Source organism: Typopeltis vanoorti, chromosome 18 (assembly GCF_054136105.1).
Source record: "Typopeltis vanoorti isolate ZY-2024b chromosome 18, IOZ_Tvanoo_1.0, whole genome shotgun sequence".
NCBI lineage: Eukaryota > Metazoa > Arthropoda > Arachnida > Uropygi > Thelyphonidae > Typopeltis > Typopeltis vanoorti.
The window spans coordinates 45,448,721-45,462,044 of NC_143566.1; the positions used below are offsets into that span (position 1 = coordinate 45,448,721).

The following is a 13,324-nucleotide window of genomic DNA, read 5'->3' on the forward strand; positions in this document are numbered from 1 at the left end:
GCGACGTGTGCAGACGTTCACTTAAATTTTTCGCAACCAAATGTTGATGATGATGAACACAATGTATAGCAAGTACATTTGGTACTGCTTGTTTCAAATGCGCTATGAACCGCTTGTGGCGCCCTGTCATTGCTGGAGCACCATCAGTAGCAGCAGACAAAATATTATGAATAGGAATGTCTTTCTCTTGAAAAAACTTATTCATGATATTAAACATAGATTCTCCCTTTGTATCCGCTTCCAAGTTTTTAGCAAATAATAATTCTTGACAAACTTTTTCTTCTTTTATGAATCATACGTATGATAAGAGTAGTGGTTCATTATTTGGGAGAGTTGATTCATTGAGTTGAATGGAAAATTGGCATGTCTTCAAATAATTGCACAATGATTTTTCAATGTCTTCAGCCATTTCATCGATTCTTCTTTGCACTGAATTATTGCTCAAAGGAATTTTCCTGATGATATCTGACACTGGCTTATGAAGCACAGTGTTTATTACTTCTTTTACTGCTGGCAAGATTAATTTCTCACCAATTGTGTGTGGTTTTCCTGCTTTTGCGATTAATAATGAAATATTATAAGAAGCTTGTAATCCATCATTATCTTGTTTAGTGGACGATGTAAAAAGTTTTGATATAGTTAGACGTTTAAAATATATTTCTTCTAGTACTTGAAAATAGGACAAATCTTTATCCTTTTTGTCAGCATGCATTTTAGTCAAATGCTCTTGTAGCCTAGAAGGCTTCATTGCTTCATTTGAAAACTTTTTGGCAAATCAAACACATGGGTAATAATTGGTTCGTAGGAGACTGAATAAAACCATATTTCAAATACTCAATACTGTACTGTCGACATTTCTTCTTATATTCAGACATAATGAAGTAATAAAATTTGCAAAAATATTCACAAAATAAAAGATTTAATTTACACTTTGTATGACTCCACTTATCTATCACACTTTCGACTGATGACTGTTGGCAAAGCACACAAAAAATAATGAAACTTATTCCTAAACCACTGGTATTTATAGATTTGAAATCTAGTCCGAATCGACTTGCATGCATTCACTTGTTTGCGATACCATCGTACCATGCTTTGAACATGTCACTGCAAGCACCCATATTCCTGTCAAAACATGCTGAATTGAGTGAATTACCTACGTAATAGTTGACTGACATACTACTAGTTAAGACTTGTCTGCTGAGTGGATAGACTAAAGCCTGTATGGCACGATCCATTTTTACAATAGCAAAAAATGAATAAATTTTTTAAGTATATAAAAAATAGAAGTTAAAATATCCTGTATGACACATTCAATTTTTTATTTTGCACACAAGCGCATTTTGTTCGTCCGACCACGACATTGTCCGAATAATTATAAATAATAATTAATAAATAAAATAATTACACAAGATATAAACAACAAACCTACAAAACATAACCACAGAAAACAGTATAATGAGTTTCGAATAATATTTGCTTCGTTTTTTCCCTCTAGTTAGCAATATAAGTTAGTACTAACTAGGCTAACTAAAATTTACAATTTTATTTCTTTCTTGCCATTATTATTTTTACTCGTAATATTAAATTATATAAAATTGGGTTTATTTTTGTACAAATCAATTAGAAAAGTGGGTTTATATATTTTATATATATTTTGAAATGAAATATAATAAATATATTTGCTACTGTAAACATAACCTATTATACACACATATATACATGCTCTATTTTCTCATTGACATAGAAAATTTACATCTATTTCTATCTGCCATGGTCAATTTTCAAATGATTAAATAATTAAAATAGAAAATTGATCGTGTAAGACAGGCATAAGATGAATTAAAATGCAATATTTAAATTTTAAATGATAATCTAATCGCAAAATCACGAAAATAATTAATTTTTAAATATATATTATTAATTTCTTCTATAAAGAGCCACCGACTCCTAGTCCGCCTGAACGCACCCCCAAATGCTTCTGATCCCACTATAGCCCCCCCCCCCCCCCCACTAGAAGGCTTCAATGCCCACTAGGGGGCGGTACCACCCACTTTGGGAACCTATGAATTAGAGCTATGAATCCAGGGCATTATGTCTTACTGCATATGTTCTAATCAGTTTGTCTGTTTTGTTAGATGAAAACCACATGCATTAAGTGAAATTCTTTCACCCCTGCATGTTCAAAATTAAGTGAACCTGTTCCTTCACTCTATTGTTCCAGTCCATTAAACAGTGTGTATGAAATGAAGTTAATAGGCATTTATGAATATTATGAAAAATACACCTAAAAAGTCAATATATACCAAGTACAAAGTCGATATTATGTCATACGGATTTTATAACATTATAATTAACAATTAACATTATAATTTAGCCACTGACAAAAGAACCAAAAACTTCAACTAGCCAAGTAATACTATTTAAAGAAAGGGTATTAAAAATCCATTTCTATTTCAGCCAGATATATTGAAATTATAAGGTTTTGAAAGTGACAAAGAACTTACAAGAGAATAACCTTTGGCACTGGAGGTCTGAGGCATGGGATTACTGTAGTATTACCCTGCTTAGGTTTCTTCTACATGGCCTCTGAGGAGAACTAATTTGAAACAGCTGCCAAGTCAGTGAAACCTTAATCAAGTGCACTAATTGACAAACATTTGAGCTTTCAAAGGAAGTCAGGAATCTTTTTGGTAGCAATACCTAAGCAACTCTGATGCCAAAGGATATACTCTCATAAGCATTCTATTACTTTCAAAATGTTAGTTTCGATATATCTAAAATATATTAGAACTATAAAAGGTCTATTGAAATATATGTTATAATTTAAGTATATTTAAAGAAAGGATATTGAAGGACATTCTTTCTTTAAATAATATTATTATTTTTCATAATATTTGTGTTTTCATGAAAATTATGAACTGAATTATAGATAAAGAACTACTGATAGTCATGCTTAAAAAGATGTGTAAACGCAACTCAGCATATTCCAAGTCAAACAAAATATAGTGGAAAGTGCATATAAAATAGATACAGGAAAGTACATTATGAAAAACTGTTATTATTATTATTATTATTGTTATTATTATTATAAGAGAGACCTCAAGGGAGGCCACATACTACACACATCAGCTATCATACTTATTCTTGAATTCATTCACACTGCTTGCACTCACAATATTCAATGGCAATCCATTCCAATCATGCACCACCCTATGAGAGAAAAATCTAGCCCTCACACCCCTCTTAGCAGCATTCATTCTTAGCCTTCCAAGGATGCCCTCTTGTCCTGCCCTCCATAAATTGAAAAACTCCTGTATGACCCTTCCAGAAGTTTGTAAGTCTCAATCATATCACCCCTCTTTCTCCTGTTTGCTAGTGTCTGTAGTCTACAAATTCTCAATCCGTCTTCATAATCAGTATTCCACAATCCTGATATCATTTTTAACACTGGCCTTTGAACTCTCTCCAGTATATCAGAATCACAATGGAAACCAGAAGACCAGACCTGTGCACAATAATCCAAGTGATGTCTTATCAAGGCTTTGTAAAGAGGCAAAATGACATCCTTATCTTCACATGTGAATGTTCGTTTCAGCAATGCAATTATCTTTTGAGTTGTATTTGCAATCTTTGCTACCTGGTCAATGGACTTCAACTTCCTATCTACTAACACACCAAGATCCCAAGCCTCATCAGTTTCTTCAAGCATAATCCCAAATACAATATGACACTGGATATCTAATCACACTGAAGTGAATGACTTTACATTTAATGACATTGAACCTGACATCCATTTTTCCCATGCCCACAGTTCCAGCCTATTCAAATCATTCTGCAAGTACTGCATATCAGCAGCATTCCTGACTGCCCTACCTATCTTTGCATCATCAGCAGCTGTATGTTGCTTGTCAAAATCCTTCTCAATATCATTAATCTACAGATTGAATAACAGTGTGCCAAGCACTGATCCTTGTGGTACACCACTTGTGACTTTAAACCTTGCAGACTCACATCCCCCATATACTACTTTTTATGTCAGTCAGCTATCTTCTTATCCATGCTAATATTCTATAACTTAAATCCATTTTCTCCAATTTATGCAAAGTCTGCCATGCTGTATTCTGTCAAAAGCCTTAGCAAAATCCAAAAAGTGTCATGATGTATCCATTCCCCTTGTCTAGTTCAATGGTAACATTATTATAGAATGCAAGTAAGTTGTTGGAACATGATGCTGTTAGTTGCAAAGTAGAGATTCTCTGTGAGCCCATTTTTGAATGTGAGCCCTAAGCAATTTTTTCAAAATCTTCACCACCGCTCCTGAGATACTAATTGGTCGATAGTTGAATACATCGGTCTTTGGACCACCCTTGTGTAATGGAATTACCATACATTCTTTCCATTCCTGCGGAAACCTTCTTCGGAGATTCATATTAAACAGCCTGGTCAAAGGAATAGCCAGTTCAGCTGAACACTCTTTTAGCACACATGCTGATATCCCATCAGTCCGTATTGGTGAATTCTTATTCAGATTGTGCAACAGCTCTAATACCTCATCCTCAAACACCTGAGTTTCTTCATCCAGTGAAGAGATAGCAGTGAGTTCAATGTCGTGTACACCGGGTCGATAGATTTTAACAAATTGGGATTCATTAGCTGAACAACCTTGTCTGTATCTGTAACCCTCATGCCATCTGCATTTAGAAGTTATTCTTACATGTTCATTCTTTCTTTTACTTGCAGCATATTGATTGAATTCTTGTGGGTTGTCTTTAACACACAGAGCCAGTTTCTTTTCATACTAAGATGTTACTTTCCATACAATAGTAGTGACTATTCTAGCCTGCTGCTTATAACTTTCATACACGGACATCATCGTTATGCATAATGTATTTCTTCCACATCATCCTTTTCTTACGAATCTCTTACTTTATACGATTACACATCCATTTGATTCCTACCCTATTTATTCATGTTGGAGGTTTAATGGAATATTATCAGCACTGAAAAAGGATTAAGACAAATTTTAATGCTTCCAATATTTCGTCTCAGTCACAGAGACATTTTCAGGGATTACAAAATACTTTTCGTAACAACACAAACAAATACAATACAACAGTGAGTGAAACTAAAGTCCTATCTAGGTGGTGTGCCCTCTATGTGCGTTTGCAGATGGCCTAGGATGTAAAGAGGGATCTCTGATAATTAATGTTTCCCAAATTTTGGGAAGTTTTATGCAACTGTATTTGTTTAAATTAGGTTGATTCCTGAATGCAGATGCAGATTCAAAGAACAGTCTTTTTTTTTTTTAATTTACTATGATGAAGCATGGTGGTTTTTTTTTCCAGGAGATCCTGTGGGTTGTATCCAAAACATGGTCTGCAAGGCCAGATCGACCATAATTGTGATTGCAGATCTTTGACTTGTGTTCTTCTAATCGGATGGTTGCTGATCTGCCTGTCCGAAGTAAACCATTTACAGGAACAAGTACTCTATATACTCCAGGCACTGAGAGAGGAGGGAGCTGATCTTTGGTGGAACGGATAAGGTAACAAGTTTATGGTAGGGCTTAAAAGCTGTATGGAGGTTGCACTTTTTTAACGATCTGGCTATTTTTTCTGATGTGCCACGGATTTAAGGTATGATGATGGCATTTTTGAAGTCCTTCTGAAGAGATAGTCGGGAAATGGGGAACGACTTGATTATTTTTTTAATTCTGTAATCATTGTAGCCATTGGAAAGGAAAGTGTTGTGGATTTGTTTGAGTTCGGTTGAAAGGAACAAACATTGTGGGCTCTATTGGTTAGAGTTTTAATAATGCCATATTGCTGAGAGGGGTGGTAGTGGTGGGAGAGTTGCTCCACCATACTAAATTCAAAAAGAAAGACTGTTCTTTGAATCTGCATCTGCACTCAGGAATCAACCAAACTTAAACAAATACGGTTGCATAAAACTTCCGAAATTTGTGAAACATTAGAGGGCACACAACCTAGATAGGACTTTAGTTTCACTCACTGTTGTGTTGTAACAAAAAGTATTTTGTAATGCCTGAAGATGTCTCTGTGACCGAGACGAAATATTGGAAGCATTAAAATTTGTTTTAATCCTTTCTCAGTGCTGATAATATTCCATTAAATGTCCAACATGAATTCTTCACAGCACTTAAGCCTCAACACATGGATTCTGATCATTCATGGTGAAGAAATAGCATGCAAAGCAAAACAATACGGTAAATCGAAACTACGCTTATAGAGGCAATTAAATCGGCTGGCCTTTTTAAAAAGATGTCGGGACTCGAGAGTTATTCCTAACTGTGTTAGACTTAAAATCAAATTTAAATCAAATGAAGCCCTCTAGATATACAAACGTGTAAGTCTGGCACTATTACGAGAGCATACTGCCGCAACTTGCGCCAACCTCACTATGACAAACACCACCATTGGCTCGTTACAATCAGAGCTCTCCAGTATACTCAATCCTGAACTTTGGTCCATTCTCTTTGGCATCTCAGAAGCTTCCGCTCAGAAAGAATTCCAAAAAATAAAAAACAAGCACATCAAAAAGTTTAATAACCTTTGTAAATTGAAACTGCTACCTCAAGTTCAACCTATTGTCTAAAAGACTCACCAAAGATGCCATTAGTGCCCTACTCCTTGGCCACAATTTTGCTGTCACACCTAAAGAAGTTCCGGTATTGGATATTATGTACAACATCAAATGCGGAATCTGTCACTTAGCTCCAGAAACAGCCAATAATATCAGACTTGACATAGCTAACATCCTCTCCCAGTCATCACCTGCAAAAATTAATTTATCTTCCAGACAGCTCTCTGCCCTCAGAAAATTATGGAAAGAAAAAAGTATCATCATCACCAGAGCTGATAAGGTTAATGCCACTGACGTTCTTAACATCTCAGAATATAATCGAAAAATGGATATTATTCTCCGGGGTCGCTCTACCTACATACCACTTGAACACAATCCCACAAAAACTCAAGTCCAAAAATTAAAAAACCTACTTAAACGTCCAACATGAATTCTTCAAAGCACTTAAGCCTCAACACACGGATTCTGATCATTCATGGTGAAGAAATAGCATGCAAAGCAAAACAATACGGTAAATCGAAACTACGCTTATCGAGGCAATTAAATCAGCTGGCAAAAGTGTCCTCCTTGCATTACAAAAAACTCAAACCTTTCAGTTCTCGTCCCCCCCCTTCCCCGTATATATGGTTTACCTAAAATCCACAAACCTAATTCTCCCCTAAGACCTATAGTAGATGCCATTTATGCTCCTTGCTACAAATTGTCAAAGCAACTAGCTAACTCTCCGACCCCCCAACTCACAGTTCTTACTACATTGTATGTAAAAAACTCTACCAATTTAAAAACTTAACTGAAAATCTTACTTTAAATAATACAGACATATTGGTCAGTTTTGACATCATCTCATTATTTACCAATATTCCTCTAATTGACACCTTAACACTCTTAAAAAACGTTTTTCCTTCTGATATCTTAGAGCTCTTTTCCTTTACCATCAATTCTGGTTATTTTTCTTGGAAGAACAAAATCTACAAACAGATACAGGGAACTGCCAGGGTTCCCTCCCCCCCTCTCACCAATTTTTACATGGAAAATTTTGAAAAATGAGCCACAGACTCTTCCACTCTAAAACCTTCTATCTGGCTAAGATATGTAGATGATGTGTTCTCTATTTGGCCTCATGGCCTAGACACAGACTCCTTCCTCAGTCATCTCAATAGTCTACATCCAAGAATCCAGTTTACGATGGAAAAGGAAAATGACAATAGTTTACTCTTCCTAGACACCTTAGTAACACGCCTTCCTAATGGTAACCTTTCTTTCTCTTCTGTATATAGAAAACCTACTCATACAGGCAGATACATTCACAAACTCACCCCCCCCCCCTCTCAGCAATATGGCATTATTAAAACTCTAAACAATAGAGCCCACAATCTTTGTTCCAGTGAAACTGCCCTTTCAACCAAACTCAAACACATCCACAACACCTTCGTTTACAATGGCTAAAATGATTACAGAATTAAAAAAATAATCAAGTCATTCCCCATTCCCCGACAATCTCTTCAGGACTTCAGAAATGCCATTACCATACCTTACATCTGTGGCACATCAGAAAAAATAGCCAGATTGTTAAAAAAGTACAATGTCCATACAGTTTTTAAGTCCCACCATAAACTTGCTACCCTTATCCGTTCCACCAAAGATCAGCTCCCTCCTCTCTCAGTGCCTGGAGTATATAGAGTACTTGTTCCTGTAAACTGGTTTACTTTGGACAGACAGACAGGCAGATCAGCAACCATCCGATTAGAAGAACACAAGTCAAAGATCTGCAATCACAATTATGATCAATCTGGCCTTGCAGACCATGTTTTGAATACAACCCACAGGATCTCCTGGAAAAAAAACCACCATGCTCCACCATAGTAAATTCAAAAAAGAAGGCCTGTTCCTTGAATCTGAATCTGCACTCAGGAATCAACCTAATTTAAACAAATACAGTTGCATAAAACTTCCCAAGATTTGGGAAACATTAATTATCAGAGACCCCTCTTTACATCCTAGGCCGCCTGCAAATGCTCATAGAGGGGACACACACACACACACACACACACACACACACACACACACACACACACACACACACACACACACACACCTAGATAGGACTTTAGTTTCACTCACTGCTGTATTGTATTTGTGTGTGTGTGTGTGTGTTGTTACAAAAAAGTATTTTATAATCCCTGAAGATGTATCTGCGACTGAGACGAAATATTGGAAGCATTAAAATTTGTCTTAATACTTTCTCAGTGCTGATAATATTCCATTTAACCTCCAACATGAATTTTTCACAGCACTTAAGCCTCAACACACTGCAACACACATTTGCAGTGCCCCTCACTGCAAATATAATTCGAGAAGGTCTTGAACTGTGCAATAAATTGGAAAATCATTTTCTTGTTAATGACACAAATTCCTTTAAATTCCAACATGAGCTGAAGAACTGCATGTCTGGATATCGCGAGCTGTATAAAAAATTAGTGAAATCATCATCGCAAAGTTTAATCACTGATTACATTGTCAGAAGAAAAAAATCAGCACAGAACGAGGGTGAAGCTAATTCTGTTTATGAAGAACCATTGCCTTTACCGTACAGATCTGATGCGCTGACTATCTCTTCTGGTGATGAAAGTGATTTTGCACCAGTTCGCAAACGTTGCCAAATATTGTCTAATAGCGATGACAATTCGGTTTTATGCGGTTTTAGAAAATTATGGAACATATCCCTGATTTTTCAACGCAAGTTTAGGCCTTTTTTGTGCGATTTTTTATATGCGGTTTTCTGTGGAACGTATCTATCACATAAAAAGAGACCCGACTGTACTTCCCATGACTGTCGATATTCTTTTCGTCTAGCAACCAATCCCATTCCGCTGAACTCAGTATATTCCTCAGTTGGTCATAATATTCTGCTTTGTAGTTTAGCACGTAACCTTTTCTGAATGGAACATTCATAAACTTAGTCACTTCCCAAGTGATACCGCATGATCGCTGTCACCAACAGAAGGCAGAATAGTTATGTTTAACTGAAAACGTCCACTGAGATTTTACAAAACCACTACAAATTAAATTTAGTCTCCACACAGATCATTTAACTTGAGTGTACATTTCCCTTAGACTTAATATATTCTTTATCATGACTATTTCTTCTTTTTCTATCCTATCTTTTCCAAACTTGCCTAGATGAACCCAATCAAAGACTTTTTTCCTAATCAAGAAATGGCATAAACAGAGTTTTTCCAAATTTAAAGTGTCTTTCCATCATTTCTCTTACAGTAAAAATCAGATCAACAGTTCTGAAACCAAACTGATCTTAATTAGACGTTTCTCTATTATATCACTATTTCTTGTTGCCATTATACTTTAATAAATCTTTACACAGTGAAGTTATTCCTCTGTAGTTACTACACTCCCATCTAGAGCTTCCTCATATATTGTTATTGCATGGCCACCTCCATGAAGTTCTAAGACCAACAGAAGGTAGAATAGTTATATGTTTAACTGAAAACGCCCTCTGACACTATAATCAAATCTAACACTCTTTGACCTCGAGTATCTTCTGTCACATGTTGCTTGAGAAAGTTGTCCCACAACAACTCAATAAATGCATTTTCATTCTTCTCATCTCATGAGATTCTACTGCTATCCAATCAATATTGGAATAATTAAAGTCTTCCATTATGATTACTCTTTTCACACTCATCTTTTCTATTTGGCGATGCATTTCTTCATCACTAGCAACCTATCCACTAGGTCTGTAACAACACCCCACCATGTAATTGATCTTATAGTGAGAGACTATCAACACAATATCTATTGTACCTCTCCTTGAAAGCATTAACAGACAAAACTCTTACAACTGACTCAGGCAACCCATTCCATTCATTCACAACTCTCCAAATGAAAAATCTAGTCCTCACACACCCTTCCTAACCATACTTCACTGGATGATCTCTTGTTCGATTACCTCCAGCCAAGTACTAAAGCATTTCACCTGCATCAATCATATAAAATCTTTTAAGTAACTTAAATGTTTCTATCATATTCCCTCCTTTTTTTTACCTATCAACCAACTTTTGCAATCCACAAATCTTCAAAATCTATTCTCATAGGGAGCATTCAACAAACAACATCTTGGTAACTCATCTCAGGATCCTCTCCACCACTTCCTCATCGCCAAGAAACCCAGATTACCAGACCTGACCACAGTAATTCAGATGTGGTCGTCTTAAGGCTTTATAAAGATTAATGAAAACTCCCTTATCTCTGTTTGATGGTATGTTTTTCAATAACCAAGTAATCCTATGAGATATCCTGGCTACATCAATTTCCTAGAGTACAGTACCCTCGATGCAGTACACAACTTGTAATCTTCTTATCCCAAAATGCATAACTTTACACTTTTCCACATTAAATCGATATCCATTATGTTTTGCTCATACTGTCAGCCTATTCAAATATCGCAGAAGATCTCTATTTAATCTTAATGATTAAATATTCACTACCCAATTTGGGATCATCAGCAAACAACTGAATATTTCCCTTCAAATTATTTCCTATATCATTTATGTACAAAATAAACAGCAGTGGTCCAAGAACAGAACACAGAGGCACACCAGTAGTCACCTGCCTTCTCCTGGATTCTGCTCCTCCTTATATTAGTATCTGTCCATCAGCCACCCTTTTATCATCCATATCACCAGTTTCATATCCATCTGTTGCAGTTTGCATAATAGAGTTCCATGTGGTATCCTGTCAAATACTTTTGCAAAATCTAGCAGTATCATTGTGTAGCTATTCCCTTTATCCAACTCAGTTCACTCTATTATAATTACTTAATTGATTACTTAGGCATGACAAACCCTATACAAAGTCATGCTGTTCCTCACAAAGTATCATATTCTTATACACTCATTCCTGAATTTTCTTTTTCACTGACTTTTCCAGTACTTTTATTACCACTCCTAAAATACTCATTGGTCTATAATTTACTACCAAAAACTTAGATCCTCCATTATGCAAAGGAATTATTTTGCCCTCCTTCCACTCTCTTGAAACTTTGCCAGAGCTGAGATTTAAACAGTTTAGTCAAGGGCATTGCCACTTCTCCTGCACACTGTCTTAAAAAAAGAGCTAATATCTTATCCAATCCCAAAGCTGTATTGTATTCATATTCTGCAATATCCTAAGAATTCCAATTCATCAACTTCTGTTCTCACATCAGTCCCTGTCACCTTTGTCATAACAATATCTATACTTGGATCATATATTCTTGCAAAATGATAGCTCAGTAGCTCAATGGTTTTTGTGTCTCTGTTGGCTATCTACCATCTTCACTCATTAAAGTTATTCTTCCATAGTTCTAATCAGTTCAACACTTAACAATAAATTTATTGTCCATTAATAATATATGTGGGTTAAAAATGAACCAATTTAGTTCCCCTGCTGTAGAGACCAAGCACGAAATTTTTCAAGCCACATTATGCTTCCAGTAAGCATAGTGGTGGTCTAACATTGGATGGTGCAAACTGTTTACTATATAAACATATTTACAAACATCTGTTCCACAAGAATTTGAACTAAGAAACAATATATGCCAGCCTGGTTGGCCCAGTGGTTAGAGCATCCCCTCTCCAGCCAAAAAGCTGCAAGTTCGAATCCTTCCATGGGCATGGATGTTTGTGGTTGTCTGTGATAATACTAATGGTGCTGGGCAGTAGATGGCATTGGTGTAGATGATTATGGTAGTTACGGTTCGTTGTAGTTGGTAAATTTGAGTGGTGGAGACAGACAATTGTGGAGTAGGTGCCCTCCCTCTATGAGTCTTTGAACTCCCTGGAGGTGTCACGTAATAATAATAATATTGGTTGAAGAGTGGAAGCATAAACAACTCAGCCAACCAGGATGGTATAATTACCTAAAGTATACTTCAATCGAAGAAGTTAATATTCATTAGCAAATTGATTTACTAACTGGCCTTTAAATTAAAATAAAATAAAACAAAATAAATAAAAGATAAATGAAAGAAATCCAAATTTAAGTATTATCATAACTAAAAAAATCGATATTGAGTACTTTCCACAATAAGTCTAACTCCAGAAAGGATTGATAATGATAATAATAATAAAAAGCAAACATACATCTTGAAGTTCATCTAAGGCATCTTGAACAATAGTAATATGACTACGAACTATCATTACAACTGATTCTGTATTGTCTGAAAAAAGTAAAATAAATAATTACACTAAATGCATGCCAATCTGTATTAGATAGAGTATTCAATATACAATCTGATTCAATATCACTGCCTTATTACCTTTTGTGTGTGTGTGTGTAAACAGACAAAAAAAAAAGATAATTCCATGGATTGATAAGCTTAAGCAATGTCCAGAGCCTAAGAAATAAGTTAATCTAGAAAAAGTAGCAAGTTATTCAATTTAATTTTAACTCTAAACCTGATGAGCAATACATATTAAATAAACTGCCTGAAAAAAAGTCAACAGCACCCCTTAGGCAAGGTGCATTATGTCACACGATGAGTTACATGTTTGAAGCCAGTCTAAATGGAGGAATATAATGCTCCTAAGGCAGTGGAACTGTGTTCAGGCTAAATGGCTGCAAGAAGGGAACTGATGGAGTTTGAAAGAGGCAATGTTACAGGACTTCAAGTTCAGCAAATTGTTGACAAATTGAGCCATTCCATGTCAACAATCAGTGATAC

General features: G+C 35.7%; 1 protein-coding gene across 2 annotated transcripts in view; it reads right to left on the reverse strand.

The window, feature by feature from the left end:
- LOC150096627 (cyclin-D1-binding protein 1 homolog) overlaps window positions 1-13,324 on the reverse strand; it is a 251,676-nt gene that overhangs the window by 51,339 nt on the left and 187,013 nt on the right. For both annotated transcript variants that reach the window (XM_090408002.1, XM_090408004.1), the window contains one exon: window positions 12,744-12,820. In XM_090408002.1, coding sequence (XP_090264128.1) covers window positions 12,744-12,820 — 77 coding nt within the window. The remainder of the gene's footprint in view (window positions 1-12,743; window positions 12,821-13,324) is intronic.